This window comes from Scyliorhinus canicula, chromosome 14 (assembly GCF_902713615.1).
Source record: "Scyliorhinus canicula chromosome 14, sScyCan1.1, whole genome shotgun sequence".
In the NCBI taxonomy this organism is placed as follows: Eukaryota; Metazoa; Chordata; class Chondrichthyes; order Carcharhiniformes; family Scyliorhinidae; genus Scyliorhinus; species Scyliorhinus canicula.
In genome coordinates, this window is record NC_052159.1 from 76,064,717 (window position 1) to 76,083,491 (window position 18,775).

At 46.0% G+C, this 18,775-nt stretch overlaps 1 protein-coding gene across 3 annotated transcripts in view; it reads right to left on the reverse strand.

The window, feature by feature from the left end:
• Positions 1-454: 454 nt before the first annotated feature.
• LOC119977520 (BTB/POZ domain-containing protein KCTD21-like) overlaps positions 455-18,775 on the reverse strand; it is a 28,540-nt gene continuing 10,219 nt past the window's right edge. For 2 of the 3 annotated variants that reach the window (XM_038818563.1, XM_038818565.1), the window contains exons 2-3: positions 5,024-5,108; positions 455-2,900 (exon numbers count right to left, since the gene is read on the reverse strand). In XM_038818563.1, the coding sequence (XP_038674491.1) occupies positions 2,079-2,861 (783 nt within the window). In that variant the 5' untranslated portion in view covers positions 2,862-2,900; positions 5,024-5,108 and the 3' untranslated portion in view covers positions 455-2,078. The remainder of the gene's footprint in view (positions 2,901-5,023; positions 5,109-18,775) is intronic. The other variant, XM_038818566.1, reaches the window with a different exon arrangement.

Consider the following 18,775-nt stretch of genomic DNA (forward strand, 5'->3'; position numbering starts at 1 on the left):
GATCGCTGCATTCATTTTCCTAAAAAAGGCCTTTGGGCCAAAAATCGGGAGACATTGAAAAAAAAACAGTAGTGTCGGGTAGACTGTCATCTTCACCGTCTGCACCCTCCCCGCCAGTGTCAGCGGGAGCATGTCCCACCTGCGGAAATCCCTTTTCATCTGATAGACTGCTTTGTCCAGATTTAAAGTCTCACCACCTTAGGTAATTCCCATCAATCTCAAAATCTTCCCATCTGAATCCTTCCCGCCTCGCTCCCATCCTGCTTGCAGCAGTGTTGTGGCCGAGCTCATTCATAATAGCCTGCATGAATGTTACGTATGGTCCTCCTTGATCTCATTCAGCCATGCCATTCACAGTCAACAACACTCCTTTATGTCCAGTTCACCTTGTTCCATTTTTACCAATCCCAAGGCAGCTAGCAAATCTCCAGTAATGTTCGATATAACACCAATGGTAAATGAATGTTCAGCACCACTGTTTATTGATGGTGACTCAAAGTGTAAAGAAACAGCTGATGACGACCATTCTTGGAATTATTGGTATTTCTCCTTTCACTTTGTTAATTCTGGTCCTTTTTTTTTTGGAAATCCTTTGCTTTTAAATTCTATTCAAGTCAATAGCACAATCCTCTAACTCATTTGTTTTTAATTGCAGTAGAACTTTTCATATCATCTTCGTTCCATTGTTTGTCCATCTTTTCACAGCTGTTTCTGTGCTGTCTAAAGTTTTATATTTTCATGAGCTAATATAATATTTATACACATGTCCCTGTATTGTTAATAAAAACATTTATGATCATCAGTATTAGCTTATTTGATCATCTTTATTCCAATATTTAATTTTCCTCTCAACTACTCATCAGCAGTACCAATATGCATCACAATGTGTGCCAAAGTAGAAGGATCTTCTCCCTTCAAAATTCTCAGCAAGTCACAACTGTTACTTTTACATTGGTACTAACTGCCCTGCTTCCATCTGGTTCTGCACAGGATATCCTCCAATGTTATTTTGGCAAGAAAAAATATTTTGACAAGAAAAATTGTCAGTGGTCTGAAAAGTCAAGTCTTTAACATACACCTTTTCTTTAAATGTTTTATGTTTGTATTATTTGAAATAAATGCAATTTCAAGAGCCACTGTCACTTAATGGAGATCTAGGCAAGTTGTCCTGTTTCCTTCACCAGCCCCCTCCCCCCTCCCCACCCCACTAGTCGATGCAGTCTTCATTAACATACATCACAGATGTTATTTAGAAGTATAGTATTTAACTCACAAATCATGAAAATTCCTTCAACTGTAGGGTTTTTGTAAACCTTTAGCAAAAGTATAATACCCAACATAATGGCAGAATATATTTGGTGACATTTGTCTCAAAATCAAATGCCATTACGTTAAATATTATTGAAATAAAGAATTAAAAAGCACAACACCCGATTACAGAAAACCTATTAGTATGAATTAGAGCGATATAAAATTTCTAGCTTTAATCCACTGAGGCCCTTTCCCTTTAAAAACATTTTGTAAATTCAGACTTGGTACTATAAATTAACTGCATCTACAATAAGATTATTTTAACTCCTGACATTAAATTTAATGTTTTAGATTTCCATGTTTGTTTATTAAGAAAACTTGACAAAATAATTAAGTATATCCTACTGAAGGTTTAGTTTGCTCTGTTAACTGTTTTGTACAGAACACATGAAATGTCCAATATTGTACCAAGATGTTCGGTGTCATTAGAAGTATCTTTTCAAAACTGTACATTTCTTCTCAGAAATGGTGAACATTAAAACTCCAGTGCAAAACAGTATATACATAGTACAATAAAAGTCAGGGTGAAAATAAATTGTTTGAACCAGTGACAGAATTTGCCAGTATTATGATTAAATAAACTCTTGCACATATTACATTGTTACTTTCATTGTTTAAAGCAATAAAGACAGTGTAGGTAAATGCAGCATCGTCAATATAAAATGCCATACAGTTTAGGGGGAAAAGCTTAAGGCATTTACTGTTACACAGTAATAAACATTTAATAATTAATACTTTTAAGCGATAAATCTATTTATACTGGATTTCTATTTATAGCGGACTAAACGTAGTACCTTATAATTCATAAAGTCAGAGGAATCTGGTTGTAATGAATCCACATGGAATCCATCACTCATTGCTGTTTTTAACACTTCCTCTACAAACAATTGAAAATTGTTAACTTGCTCATTTGTAGGCACAATCCATAGTCTTTTTAAATTCTGCCTTGTATATTCATCTTCAGGCAACACTGCCACATGTCCAACCCACTGTAGTGTCAAATGGTGTGGATCCTTTTTCTCATAACCAATTGGCAAAAGTTTACCATTGACAAAGTAACAAAACTTGGAGCTCAAATGCTTCAAAAATTCAGCCGATGTGCAAAATATGTTTGCATCAAAAACCTCTGTGCTACATGAGGTTAGGTTGTACATTTGTGGGGCTGGTTTAACGGTGAAGTAAACAGTTTGCAGTCTCTGATCAAGAGTAATGTTGAGCATTGCATTCCTCTCTGCTTTGGCATTTTCAGACTCTCTCTCCTGCAAAGCCTCTATCAATGGCTGGATCTGGTAAAAATCAGCTTCTCTCTTCAAGAGCCCCACTTCTTGAAAATCATCTGGGAGATCCAGGTTTGATGTCCGCAGAAAATTTAGAATATATCGAAATATTTTGCCATCTCTATCAATGAAGAAATTACCATGCTGATCACTAGTTGAGGGCATTTTCCCACTGAACATTACCCCCAGCATGGAGTCTGGATAACGTGTTAAAGTTGCTAGAGAACTGGTGTATAGCTTTCCTCCTACATTTAATGTTATAGGGTCAGACATACTGATTTGCCACTGTGGAGTATCTTAATTCTCTACAATCTGTTTTATAAAACAAAAGGAGACAAAAAGGGAAAAATATTTCATGAAAAGTGTTCACTGCAAAGATCAAACATTACACCAAAATAGAAGTACTCCTGCTCACCCTCTAATCTCACTGTTTCAATGAGAACTGGTTGTAACCTATTAATAATAATCTGTATTGTCAGTACATTAACACTGCAATGAAGTTACTGTGAAAATCCCCTCGTCATCACACTCCGGCGTCTGTTCAAGTACACGGAGGGAGAATTCAGAATGTCCAATTCACCTAACGAGCACGTCATTCAGGACTTGTGGGAGGAAACCGGAGCACCCAGAGGAAATACATGCATACACAGGGAGAACGTGCAGTCTCCGCACAGATAGTGACCCAAGCCGGGTCCCTGGCACTGTGAAGCAACAGAGCTGACCACTATGCTATCGTGCTGCCCTTTTCATAGCCTTCTCCCTTTCCTGGAGAAGTGTATAACAGTTTTGATTCTAATACTTCCTCCAACAAAAATCAGATTAGTTAGGCTAAGTTGTTGACTGTGGGACCTTTTATACAAATTGGCTGTCACATTTGCCAACTCAACAACAGTGACTAAAGGCAATTAAGTAGCGGTGAAGCATTTTGGAATATCCTGAAATTGTATAAAAAGTGTTAGCTAATGAATAAATTCACCCAGTGCTGCTTCCGTCTAAACCAGCTGAAGAGACAGCATCATTTTTTAGTAAATCAGCCATGGTCCTATTGAATGGTAGAGCAGGCTCAAGGGACCAACTGGCCTCCGCCTGCCCCTAATTGGTATGTTCGAAATACCATCACTTTGGGAAACTGAGTCAGACTGTTGGGGTTTGTTGAAAATATTTTTTTTTAATTTTAACATTTTATATCCAAAAATGTACAAAGCAAAACAAACCTAACATCAACTGTAACAATCTCTCTTCTCCCCCCATACTTTATGAAAAACAACCCATTGACAGCTAACCGTGACCAATTCCTTAAAATGCAATACAAACGACGTCATCTACGGAGAACCTCAATCGACCCCCTCATATTGAACTTGACCATCAAGGTACAGAAATGCCATCAAGGCACCCAAGCAAGCCAAGAAACTAGGTGGCACCACCTGCCTCCATCTCAGCAGAACTTGCTGATGAGCAATTGAAGTCAATGCCCCCACACCCGTTCTTAACTCCAGCTGGTCCGACCCACCAACAATAGCTACTATTGGACAGGGCTGTAAATCAACATTCAGTATTACCGATATGGTGCTGAAAAAAAGACCCCTAAAGCCAACCAACCACTTTGGGGCAGGACCAGAACCTGAGCATATTGGTCGCAGGGCTCTCGAACACTACTCGCACCCATCCTCAAACCCTGCGGAAAAAAACTTAACCTTGCCTTGGTGAGGTGTGCCCTAAACACCAACAGGGCCAACAGATCAATTCTACCGGGAAACCATCTGACCCCGTCGCCTTCCCGGTCTGCATCTTTCCTAAAGCCATGCAAAGCTCCTCTAATCCCAGTGGTGCCTCTAACTCCTGCAATTCCTCCCCCCACTGGTGGAACTCCACAAACCCTCCAAGAACTCTACCGTCCCTTGCTCGTCCTCTGGTGGCTCCAATTTCTAAAGCACCTCGTAGAAAGCCAGAAATGCTCCGTTCACCTTTTCTGGCTCGGAGACCAACCACCCCCTGGCTCCTCCACAATCTCCCAAGCAGTCTCCTGTCGCCATAACTAATGAGGAAAAAGGCGTCTCACCTTCTCTCCATGCTCATATACCACCTTGTTAAGCCTCGCAACAGGCGCACCGCCCAGCCAGTGGACAACAGGTCAAACTGCATTTGCAGCTTCTTCCATAACTTCTGAAGTTGGGGCACTCACGTACTCCCGATCTATACCCAGAATCCAATCCACCAGCTCCTAATGCTCATTCCTATCCTCCCTGTCTATGCATGTCTTGTAGGAGATGATTTCCCCTTCTAATCACTACCTTCAATGCCTCCTACGAAGTAGAAGGCAAAACCTCGCTCAATTCAACATAGTCCTTTATGGCTCTAGAAATCTTCCCACGAAACCTGACATCAGATAACAGTTCCACAACCAGCCTCCATCCCATGCGCTGCGCCCAACTCACCTCCAACGTCAAGTCCACTAAGTGCAGTGCGTGGTCAGAAATAACCACCGGAATACTCTGCGTTTTTCACCCCAGGGAGCAGATGCTACACATAACAAAAAAAAATAATCAACCTCGAGTACATCTTGTATACCAGGGGAAAAAAACTCTTTGCCCCCAGGTGCATAAACCACCACAGGTCCACCCCTCCCATAAATGCAGCTAACACCTTAATATGGGGGTCGACATTTCATTCATTACTGATTATTGTTTATTGTTGGTGGGCATAAATGTGAAAAAGGAGAATAAAAATAAATATTTTTTTAAAAATGCAGCTAACACCTTCACCATTCCCAAAGGGACCAGCTATCTTTGCCTGGAGCAATCCAACTTCGGATCCAACAAACAATTAAAATCCTTTCCTAAAATCAATTGATGTGTATCTAATTCCAGAATTGCAGCCAACAACCATATCATAAATTTAACATTGATCTAATTCGGGGCATTCACGTTCACCAACACCACGATCTTCCCCTCCAGTATACTTTTAATCATCACGCAACAGCCTCCCTGATTGGCTAAAACATCCCCACCTGAAAATGATCCTTCTTGCTGGCCAGAATCGCTACCCTTCCAAGCCCTACTGTCGAACGGAGTAGAAATCTTGCTCACCCAAGCTTTCCGAAACCTGATCTGGTCCCACATCCGCAGGTTGAGTTTCTTGTAGGAACACATCGGCGGCTGCCAAACGCTTTAAATGTGAAAAGACTCGACGTCTTCACAGCGCCCCCCCCTCCCCCTCCCCAAGGCCCTGCACATTGCAGTTGGCTAACCTTGGTGAGCAATCTTTCAACCCTCCTCCTCCTCCTGTCAGCCATTCCCACCATGTTGCAATATTCCTACACTGATTCCTGGATTCCAGGTCCACCTAAGATGGCATTCAGCCCTACCCCTAGTGAGAGACAAATAAAATCCCCTGGTCACAGTTATTTCTACTCCAGCTCACAGACTGCCTGGTGCCACAACCTACCCCATCCCCTCACCAAACAAACTAGACCCATTGTGCCCCACCCAACCTGTCCCAACGAGTCACAGCTTCTCCTCCCCCACTCCACTCTTGTTCATTAGCCATTCACTCCCCTTACCACTAGCAAAGTGGCCCACACTCAGGGTCCCCTCCAACAACCACCCCATCTCTCCTGACCCACTCCCTCCACTAATGTGCTCAAACTCAACATTAACAAGTTTCTCTCCCTTCCAAAAAACATAGCAATCTCCTCCTTCGTACCGCCAAAACTCCCAACAGGACAAAAACATAACAAAAAGAGGAACAGGTGCACTGCACAACCACCCCTTCATGCAGAGTCCCAAACAGTTTTCTTCAGACTGGTTCAAGCTACTTCTCTCTGATGAAGACTTCTGCCATCTCCGGTATGTCGAAGAAATAATCTCGAGTCCGTTGTGTCCCACAATCGCGCCAAGTACACTATCCCAAATTACACACCGTTGCTGTAAAACATTACCTTTGCCTTGTTTTTTTTGTTTTTAAAAAAAAAAAAATTTTTTATTGGAATTTTTTTTTTTAAACAGAAAATATAAAATATAACGACAAACAATGAAATGCAACAAAATAACCCATAATAACTGTAACACCCCCCAGACCGTATCAACGCCTGTATCACATCCCCCCCACCCCCCCCAACCCCAATGAACAAGAGAACTTAAAAATAAATTAAAATTAAATAAACAAGCATAGTCATCGTCTCTCTTCCCCGCCCCCCCCCCCCCCCCCGGGGTTGCTGCTGCTGCTGTCCCCGTACCCTATCGTTGAGCCAGAAAGTCGAGGAAAGGTTGCCACCGCTTAAAGAACCCTTGTACCGATCCTCTCAGGGAGAATTTGACCTTCTCTAGCTTAATGAAACCCGCCATGTCATTGATCCAGGTCTCCACGCTTGGGGGCCTCGCATCCTTCCATTGTAGCAAGATCCTTCGCCGGGCTACTAGGGACGCAAAGGCCAGCACACCGGCCTCCTTCACTCCCGGCTCCACCCCAACCCCAAAAATCGCGAGTACCCATCCTGGCTTGACCCTGGATCCCACCACCCTCGACACCGTCCTCGCCACCCCCTTCCAGAACTCCAGTGCCGGGCATGCCCAGAACATATGGGCATGGTTCGCTGGACTCCCCGAGCACCTGACACACCTGTCTTCACCCCCAAAGAACCTACTCATCCTCGTCCCAGTCATGTGGGCCCGGTGCAGCACCTTGAATTGGATGAGGCTAAGCCGCGCACACGAGGAGGAAGAATTAACCCTCTCCAGGACATCAGCCCATGTCCCGTCTTCGATCTGTTCCCCCAGTTCCCCCTCCCACTTAGCTTTCAGCTCCTCTACTGACGCCTCCTCCACCTCCTGCATAACCTTGTAGATATCAGACATCTTCCCCTCTCCGACCCAGACCCCCGAAAGCACCCTGTCACTCACCCCCCTCGCGGGAAGCGAAGGGAATCCCTCCACCTGCCGTCTAGCAAATGCCTTTACCTGCAGATACCTGAACATGTTTCCCGGGGGAGCCCAAATTTCTCCTCCAACTCCCCCAGGCTCGCAAACCTCCCATCAATAAACAGGTCCCTCAGCTGTCTGATGCCCGCTCTGTGCCAACCCTGAAATCCCCCATCAATGTTCCCCAGGACGAACCTATGGTTCCCCCTTAACGGAGCCTCCATCGAGCCCCCCACTTCTCCCCTATGTCGTTTCCACTGCCCCCAAATCTTGAGGGTAGCCGCCACCACCGGACTCGTGGTATACCTCGTAGGAGGGAGCGGCCACGGCGCCATTACCAGGGCCCCCAGGCTTATATCTCTGCAGGACGCCCTCTCCATCCGTTTCCATGCTGCCCCCTCCCCGTCCATCACCCACTTGCGCACCATCGACACATTGGCCGCCCAATAATACCCCGAGAGATTGGGTAATGCCAGCCCCCCCCTCCCCAGCTCTACGCCGCTCCAAGAAGACCCTCTTCACCCTCGGGGTCCCATACACCCAAACAAAGCTCATGATGCTACTAGTCACCCTTCTAAAAAAGACCCGAGGGATAAAGATGGGCAAACACTGAAAAAGGAACAAGAACCTTGGGAGAACCATCATTTTGACGGACTGCACCCTACCCGCCAACGATAGCGGCACCATGTCCCACCTTTTAAATTCCTCCTCCATCTGCTCCACCAGCCTGGTAAAATTAAGCTTATGGAGAGGCCCCCAACTCCTGGCCACCTGCACCCCCAGGTATCTGAAACTCTTCACTGCCCTCTTAAACGGGAGTCTCCCAATTCCCTCCTCCTGATCACCCGGGTGTACTACAAATACCTCGCTCTTGCCTAAATTTAACTTATAGCCCGAGAAGCCCCCAAAATCCGCTAACAGCTCCATCACCCCCGGCATTCCCCCTTCTGGGTCTGCCACATACAACAGCAGGTCGTCCACATACAGCGATACCCGATGTTCCTCCCCACCCCGCACCAGACCCCTCCATCTCCCTGACTCCCTCAACGCCATAGCCAAAGGTTCAATCGCCAGTGCAAAGAGCAAGGGGGACAGGGGGCACCCCTGCCTGGTCCCACGGTAGAGCCTAATGTACTCCGATCTCCTTCCATTGGTAACTACACTTGCCATCGGAGCCGCGTAGAGCAGCCTCACCCATTTGATGAATCCCTCCCCGAATCCGAACCGCTCCAGCACCTCCCACAGGTACCCCCACTCAACTCTATCAAACGCTTTCTCTGCATCCAGCGCCACCACTATCTCCGCCTCCCCCTCCACTGCCGGCATCATGATATTGCCTTCGCCTTGTTGAAGACTGCACCTCTCTTCACTAGCTCAGTCCCAATGTCCTGATATATCCGCACCGTGTGCCCATTCTAGTAAATGTTCAGATCATTTTCACCCACATCAAGACCCTCTCCTTCCTTTGATAACTGTGGAAGCGGATAATCACTGCCTGCGGTGCCTCGTTTGGCCTTGGCTTCTACCAGAGCAGCCAACCCTCTATCCAACTCCGGAGGGGAGAACAACACATTCCCTCAAAATCAACTGAGAGAACATCGCCGAAAAATTCCGGTCAGCTTCAATCCCTCCATTCTCTCTGGCAACCTCACCAACCTGAGGTTCAATCGCCTTGATCTGTTCAAGATCCTCCACTTTTAACTTCAGGCCTTTGTTGCTATCTGCCACGAGCAGCAACTCCATTTCCAATGTTCAAACTGATCCTCATGCTGTGACAAGACTTCCTCCACCCTCTTCAACGTCTCACCTTGCACTTTCATTGCATTCACGGTCTTTATAAATTTTTTGCAAATCGGGCCCAAAGCCTCAACAGAGTCTTTCCATAATTCTTTTATCTCCTGGCCCTGCCACTGGGACTGCCTATCCACCTGTTTGCTGAATTTTTCCACCTCCCACCAACATGTCTATTGTATTGGGTGCAGCAGCCATCTTCCCTCCAAAGTTTTTTTGACGAGCTACCCTCCTAACCCTGCTTCACTTTGGGCTTCTTTGTCGATATTTTCGACATGCCTCTGTCAGGCGAGAGTCCACCTCATCAACTAACAGGGTTCGGACATCAAAATACCCTGAAAAACATAGGTAAAAGGGATCAAAGACCCTGTCAGGAGTCACTTTTTGTGCGTCTTGCTCTTACACAACATCACTTGAAGCCCCCAGACTGTTGGTTTTTTAAGTTGAATTGCCAACAATTGAAACTCAAGACATTGCTGTTTGAGAGAGGAAGTTAGTATAGACCATGTAGGAGCACACCAACTGCTAGATGAAAAAAAACATCAAGGCCCACCACCTTCTGCTGAGGAAATGAACAGAAAGGCATGGTACTAAAGCATGATGGGTAGTTAGGCCAAGTTAGGAGTAAAATCTTACTGCAGTAGAATAAGGAGTTAGGTTAGCAGACTTTGTAAAGATCTCTAGCTTGTGCTGGGGAAAATGTGCAGCCTGCAAGTGGGATTCAAGGCATGATGAGGGGGATGGGTAGTCACTGAGTTGGCCTGTTGGAGAAGATACTGGTAAAAGGGGCCTCAGGGTTAAGGAATGTGGGATGAGCCTATTGGGATCAGTAACTGCAAAGATCACTTTATATGGCCAGGTCATGGAATGTGGGGAAAACCTACGAAAACCTAACATTTGCCACTGTTACCTTATTTGGTAGTGTGTATGTGAAACTTGATGCTACATGAATGTATATGAAAACGAGATGCTTTGTCCCTTTGTCTCTACTTGCTCTGGGAATCTCAGGAAGCCTGGTGGTGTCCTGCTATTATCAGAATGAGTCTAGCTTGCAAGCTGCTTGGAATAAAATAGATTTTTACCTAGAAATCCAAAGTGATAATTTTACTGAGACAGACTGAGGGCAAAAAGAACTCGAAATTGTCACTACCAACCCAATATTCACACTATGTATTTTCAAAAGGAAATTATTCCCCCTTCTTATCACCAGTTTGATTAAATTCCCCATTAAACTATTGTGTGAAATCCTGAGGGGAATGGCCACAAACTCAGCTTGTATCTACAGTCACAATGAGATTTTTACACTTGATTATTGGCTTGTGGTCAGGAGCTGCTATTCAATACCTTACACAATGATGCCCAAATGTCTTGTACATGTGACAAGAAAATTAGATACTTACCTTTAAATCCAACACAGATTTGTACATCATAATATACATGTTCCTACAACATTTGGCAACACCGGAAAAATATCACCCATTTAAGAAAAAGCTTCTGTTGGGTTTGTGGGAAATCTTGTTCAAAATGGATGAATATTCAATAAATATTGAGCATGCAATACAATTCATTAGTATTTCCTACTTTAAGGAACAATCCAACTAGAGAACGATAAAAGGGGGCTGATGGAAAAAAAAGTCCACAGATTACCTCCATTCTTGTAACTTAAAATATGATCAGCAATCTAACCGTATTTTTGTTCGCATGGTTAATTTTGCTTCTCTGGAGACTAGACATCCGATTTGCACATGCATCCAGTGCTATTCTGATAACACATTAGTGATACCGACACCTCAAATACATCACAATGTTGTCGCATTCTGTCACATGAAAGTTAGTTCAAATCAACCTTGAAGTTGAAAGAGATTTTGAACTGGATACATTATCCCATAACTGGATTTAGAGTAGAGTGACAGAGCCTTGGAGGTAAATCTCCAGCATCTGATCTGATGGTTCACTAAAATCATTAACAAACTGTTCAGGAGATTTCTAATCCCTGCAAAGAAAAATGAGGAAAAGAAAGATATATTTCTACATTATATTCTTTTCATTCCTTTGTTTTTTCTTTCTTCAGTTCTGGAATTCCACCCTTTCCCCTTAAATATCAATTATTTCTCATACCTGGATGTTACTTTTGCTTCAAACTTCTCAAAGAAAAAATCAAGACATTAACTTGAGAGGAATAGCATAGACAAAATTATAGTGCTGCTGGGCATTTTCATGTAAATCGGAGCTGAAGGACAAAAGTCTTTCAATAAACAACTATATCAGAATTCTGAGTGAAGTTGTAAAGGTCAGGAAGATTGGGTTGACAAGGATGATAGAAGGTGGGAGGAGGCTCCTTTAGAGCCTAAACATGAGCACAGAACTGTTGGGCCAAACTACCTGTTTCGGTGCTGTAAATAAATACTATGCAATTTTATTCAGAATTGGGGAAATCAATGCATGATTAAATCATACCACTTTGTTGGCAACTGACATCAGTTATCGGGCAGATCAAAGCTATTCTGAGCAACTGGGATGCTAAGTATTTAAACTAAGAGAGGGCTCTATAAACGAACCAAGATCAGCTATTAAAAAAGGGAGAAGAAAATGGTAATATTCATGCAGAAAATAATTTAACAAGGAGTTATATGGTGAAGATTAAAAAAATCAAATGAACTACTTTAAAAACAGGGAAAGGAGGAATGGAGATGGGGCAATTTAGCCAAAACATATGAAAAGTACTGTTTAAAATATGTCAAAAATGTACTGCAATACAGAGCATGAAAAATAAACTGGAACCAAAAGGTATTACTTTGTCACAAGAACTAGATTTAATAGCATTAACAGAAACCTGACTGTAGATGACAAGAATGAAAAATAAGATATGGAGTGATTTAGAAGAGATTGAAAAGATGAGAAAGGAGGTAGAGTGGTCTACATGCTGGTGAGAGGGTTGATGTAAAAGGGAGAGGTACAGGGGCGGCACGGTAGCACTGTTCTTTCACAGTCCCAGGGTCCCAGGTTAGATTCCCAGCTTGGGTCACTGTGCGGAGTCTGCACGTTCTCCCCGTGTCTGCGTGGGTTTCCTCCGGGTGCTCCAGTTTCCTCCCACAGATCCTGAATGATGTGCTATTAGGTAATTTAGACATTCTGAATTCTCCCTGTGTACCCAAACAGGGGCCGGAATGTGGTGACTCGGGACTTTTCACAGTAACTTGATTGCACTGTTAATGTAAGCCTACTTACAGGGCAGCACGGTAGCATGGTGGTTAGCATAAATGCTTCACAGCTCCAGGGTCCCAGGTTCGGTTCCCGGCTGGGTCATTGTGCGGAGTCTGCACGTCCTCCCCGTGTGTGTGTGGGTTTCCTCCGGGTACTCCGGTTTCCTCCCACAGTCCAAAGATGTGCGGGTTAGGTGGATTGCCCATGCTAAATTGCCCGTAGTGTCCTAAAAAGTAAGGTTAAGGTGAAGGGGAAGGGGGGTTGTTGGGTTACGGGTATAGGGTGGATACGTGGGTTTGAGTAGGGTGATCATTGCTTGGCACAACATCGAGGGCCGAAGGGCCTGTTCTGTGCTGTACTGTTCTATATTCTATATTGTGACAATAAAGATTATTTTAAAACATTATTGAAGGACATAGTCAACATAACTGGTATGCCAACTTTGTTTTTAAAGCTTGTTATTTCAGTAAGGATATGTTACAAATTTCTAAACTGTGGGAAGGAAATAAAAGACAAAATCTGCAGTCAGGTTAGAGAGAGTAGGAATAACAAAATTAAGGTTTTGGGAATTTTCAATTATTCACTTGTTGACTGAGAAGGAGAGTAAATGGAGAAAAAGGAATGAAATTCCAGAAAGGAATGCTACATGTTAGTAGAGATTTGAGGGTGGATGTGTGGCTAGATTTGGTTTTTAGTTATCAATCAGGCAACGAGATAAAACAACCACAAAATAAGGTTTACAATACAGTTAGAAAGCGCAAAATTCAGTACGTAGACTAGATTGAATTGGAGCAGATTTTATAGTTTGCAGTTAAGAGGCAAGATGGAAAAATAAATTGGCTGGAATAGTGGGATGCTTTTAAGAGATAGCTAAAGTACAGAATGAATATATTCAACTAAAAATACTACTCAATGTTTTATGAAACCCTGGACAAACAAATATCTTAAAAAAACTGACTAACTGGAGGAATACAACAAATCATAATAATAGGAAAATAAGGAAGACAGACCTTAATGAGGTATGGAAAGCCAAGTATGATTTTTATTAAAAGTACAGTAATTTACAAATACATTAGAAATAAATATTTTTTTAAGTGGAGTATCCCCAGGTGTAATGATATGTACAGTACCAGTGTAGTAAAGGGTTAGCATCTGAAACGGTGTGTAAATCAAACACTAGATGGCATTCCTAATTCATTGTATATAAGATAACATCTCTAGGAATTCTGGGAGAAGCTGAAGAGAACATGATAAGGTTTTTTTTAAATAAACATTTTATTGAGGTATTTATGATTTTTATAACAATATCAGAAGAAACAGTATACATACAAATATAAAAATAGTGCAAAAGCCGTCTTCCACCCTCACAGGTCCCACCTTTCTTACACACTAATCTAAACTAAACTAAACACCCCCCCCCCCCCCCCCCCCCCCCCACCGCCCACCGCTCTCTGCTGACAGTTAATTTTCCCTAAAGAAGTCAACGAACGGCTGCCACCTTTGGACGAACCCTGACTTGACCCTCTCAGGGCGAACTTGATTTTCTCCAGACAGAGAAAGCTCGCCATGTCAGTAAGCCAGGTCTCTGACTTCAGGGGCTTTGAGTCTCTCCAAGCTAACAGTATCCGTCTCCGGGCTACCAGGAAGGCAAAGGCCAGAATGTCTGCCTCTTTCTCCTCCTGGATTACCGGATCTTCCGACACTCCGAAAATCGCCAATCTGGATTCGGTGCCACCCTTGTTTTTAACACATTGGACATGACATCTGCCAACCCCTGCCAGAATCCCCTAAGCTTCGGGCATGCCCAGAATATATGAACATGGTTCGCTGGTCCTCCCGCACACCTTGCGCACCCGTCTTCTATCCCAAAGAACCTGCTCATCCAGGCCATTGCCATGTGTGCTCGGCGAACGACCTTAAACTGTATCAGGCTGAGCCAGGCACATGTTGTGGACACGTCGACCCTACTCAACGCATCTGCCCAGAGACCTTCCTCTATCTCTCCTCCTAACTCCTCCACCCATTTGTGTTTCAGTTCCTCAGTCTGCGTTTCCTCTGACCCCATGAGTTCTTTACAAATGTCCAAAACCCTCCCCTCTCCTACCCAAACTCTGAAAACTACCCTGTCATGTATCCCCCTTGGTGGTAGGAGCAGAAAGGTTGAGACCTGCCTGCTTAGGAAGTTCCGCGCCTGCAGGTACATAAACTCGTTTCCTCCCATCAATTCAAATTTTTCCTCCAACTGGGAAAGCTCCCCTCTATAAACAGATCTCCCAGCCTCCCGATCCCTGCTCTCCTGCTCTTTGCCATCTCCGAAACCCTCCATCCAGCCTCCCTGGGGCAAACCGATGATTATTGCAGATTTGAGACCAGACCGATGCTCCCTCTGCTCCCACATGTTTCCTCCATTGCCCCCCCAGTCTCTCAGGGCCGCTACCACCACGGGGCTGGTGGAGTAACGTACCGGCGAGAATGGCAGAGGCGCCATTACCGATGCCCCCAAACTCATGCCCTTACATGATGCCGCCTCTACTCGCTCCCACATCGACCCCCCCACCCCCCCCCATCACCCACTTCCTAATCATGGCTATATTTGCGGCCCAATAATAATTACTAAAGTTCAGCAGCACCAGCCCGCCCTCTTCCTCTCCCTCTCCCTCTCCCCTCCTCCCCCCCCCCCCCCCCCCCCCCACCCACCCCGAGCTACGCTCCAGCATCCCCTTTTTTACTTGTGGGATCTTACCCACCCATACAAAGCCAGAGATCACCTTATTAACCCTTTGAAAAAGGCCCGTGGAATAAAGATGGGGAAACACTGAAACACAAACCGGACTCTCGGGAGGACCATCGTTTTCACTGTCTACCCTCCCAGCCAGTGAAAGCGGGAGCATATCCCATCTACGGAAGTCTTCCTTCATTTGGTCTACTAGTCGGGTCAAATTTAAACTTATGTAGCCTTTCCCATTTCTTGCAACCTGGATGCCTAGGTATCGAAAGCTTCCCCCTACCACTCTAAACAGCAGCTCCCCCAGTCGCCTCTCCTGCCCCCTTGCCTGGATCGCACTTTTCCCCATGTTCAATTTATAACCCGAAAACCGGCCAAATTCCCCCAAAATCCTCTTAATTTCTCCCATCCCTTTTAGTGGGTCAGAAACATATAGGAGCAGGTCTGTGTTCCACCCCTCCCCCAACCACCCCTTGAGGCTCTCAGTGCAATTGCCAGCGGCTCTCAGCGCAATTGCCAGCGGCTCTATGGCCAGCACAAACAGCAGTGGGGAGAGGGGGCAAACCTGCCTCGTCCTGCGGTGCAGCCTAGAATAGTCCGACGTCAACCTGTTCTTCCAAACACTCGCCACGGGCGCCTGATGCAGCAGCCTAACCCAACCAATGAAGCCCCGTCCAAACCCAAACCGTCCCAGCACCTCCCACAGACAGGTCCACTCCACCCGCTCAAATGCCCTCTCTGCGTCCATTGCGACCACTACTTCCACGTTCCTACCCTCTGGGGGCATCATGATCACATACAGCAGCCTTGTAACGTTGGCCGCCAACTACCTACCCTTAACGAATCCCATCTCATCCTCCCCAGTCACGTTTTCGATCCTAGAGGACAAGATTTTGGCCAACAGTTTGGCGTCCACATTTAATAAGGAGATCAATCTGTAGGACCCACAAAGCTTCGGGTCCTTATCCCGCTTCAAGATCAGTGTGATGGTGGCCTGTGACATCGTCGGGGGATGCACCCCTCACTTCCTTGCCTCATTAAATGCCCTCATCAGCGGCGACCCCAGCATCCCAGAGAACTTTCTTGTAAAATTCCACTGGGTACCCATCCGGTCCCAGAGCTCTACCTGACTGCATGGCCGTCAGCACTTCTGCTATTTCTTCCATCCCGATCGGGGCCCCCAGCCCTTCTACCAACCCTTCGTCAACCTTCGGGAACCTCAGCCCCCCTAGGAATTGCCTCATCCCCCTCCGGCCCAGCTGAGGGTTCCAACTCATACAGCCTGATATAAAACTTCCTGAACATCCTATTAACTCCTGCTGAATCTCTGACCAGGTTCCCATCTCTTTCCCTTGCTTTCCCAATCTCCCTGGCTGGCTCCCTCTTTCAGACCTGCTGCGCAAGCATTCTGCTGACCTTCGCTCCGTACTCATATCACCCCCCCCCCCCCCCCCCCCCCATCACCTTTCTCAGCTGCTCCACCACCTTTCCTGTAGTTAACAAGCCAACTCTGGCTGTAGCCTCCGTCATTCCCTTAAAAGCCCTGCCTCTGGGGTCTCCGCACCTCTGGGGTCTCCGCATATCTCCTGTCGACCTGAAGTATTTCCCATATCAGTCGGTCCATCTCTGCTGTCTACCTTCTCCCCGAGGGCCCATATCAAGATGAGCTCCCCTCTGACCACCGTCTTCAGCGCCTCCCAGACCACTGCAGCCAAGACCTACCCGGAACCGTTAATTTCCAGGATACATTTCCTCACCCGCCCGCACACCTCCTCATCCACTAATAGTCCGACATCCAATCTCCAATGCGGGCGTTGGCCACCCGCCTTGCTCACCTGTAGGTCCACCCAGTGCAGGGCATGATCTGAGACAGTGATTGCTGAGTACTCAGTGTCCACTACTCCCGTCAGTAAAGCCCTGTTCAAGATGAAAAAGTCAATCCGAGAGTACACTTTTTGCATGTGTGAGTAAAAGGAGAACTCCTTCACTCTCGGCCACCCAAACTTCCATGGGTCCACTCCCCCCATCTGCTCCATAAACCCCTTTAGCTCCTTTGCCATTGCTGGCACCCTGCCTGTCCTTGAGCTTGACTGGTCTAGCCTTGGGTCAATGACAGTGTTGAAGTCCCGTCCTGTCCCCCTCCCCATGACAACTTATGTGAATCCAGGTCCGGGATCTTCCCCACCATCCTCCTTATGAACTCCACATCATCCCAATTTGGTGCGTACACTTTCATGAGTACCACCGGCAGCCCTTCCAGCCTCCCACTAACCATGGTGTAACAGCCTCCCACATCCGCAATTATTCTTCCCGCCTCAAATGACACTCACTTATTAATCAGGATCGCGAACCCTCTAGTCTTCGAGTCCAGCCCCGAGTGAAATACCTGCCCTACCCATCCCTTCCTTAACCTAATCTGATCGGTTATCCCAAGCTGCGTCTCATGTAACATTGCCACATCCACCTTCAAAATGCGCGAACACGCGTGCCCTCGTAACCGGCCCATTTAGCCCTCTTACATTCCATGTGATCAACCTGGTTTGGGGGGGGGGGGGGGGGGGGGGCTTCTCGTCTCGTTCCCCCCCCCCCCCCCACCAATCAGCCATCACCTTTCTTGGGCCAGTCTCCAGCCCATGCATCTGCAGGCCCGCCCCCAGGCAGCCTCCGTCCCCGACCTCCCTTTTGACCCCAAAGTCCCTCCCCCATCAGCAGAGCAGTTCCCCCCTCCCCAATAACAACAACAACAACACTATACAAACAGTCCCCTTCAACAAGCATAACAGCTGCTTACCTCCCACTGCGTTTCCGTGAGTCAATCCGCCCAGCTAGCCTGGTAGCTCACGTCCATGGCGCCAGACGTTTTCCCACCTATTGTTGCCCCCCCACCTCCTCTGCTCGGACACACACATGCAAAAGAAAACAACTCCAGCCCAGTTGACCAAAAGAAACACAACGAAAAGCAAAAACCCCACATTGAAAATTCACACCTCCATCCCCCATCAGTACAAATGCAAACTTTAACTTACACAAATATGCAGCAGCCCCAGGATCAATACAGAAGGCATTACAGATATTGTCCAAAAACAAAAACTTTTTTTTAACCTGAACGCTGCAGCAAAGTTCAAACACCTCAGTCCACTGCCAGCCCTTTCCTTCTGGCGAAGTCCATCGCTTCCTCGGGCAACTCAAAGTAAAAATGGTGCTCCTCATAAGTGACCCAAAGACGGGCCGGATACAGCAGTTCAAACTTCACCTTCTTCTTGAAATAGGGTTTACTTTACTTGGTTGAACCCTGCTCTTCTGGCTACGTCCATGCGCAGGTCTTGGTAGATACACAGGATGCTGTTCTCCCACTTACAGCTCCGTGTCTGCCTGTCCCACCATAAAATACGCTCCTTGTCCAGGTACCTGTGGAATCTCACCACCATCGCCCTCGAGTGGGGCGGGGGGGGGGAGAAATCACCTACACGCGGCTTCCTCGCTAGCGCTCTGTGAGCCCTGTCCACCTCCAAGGGTTGGGTGAACATCCCATCCCCCATTAGCTTCTCGAA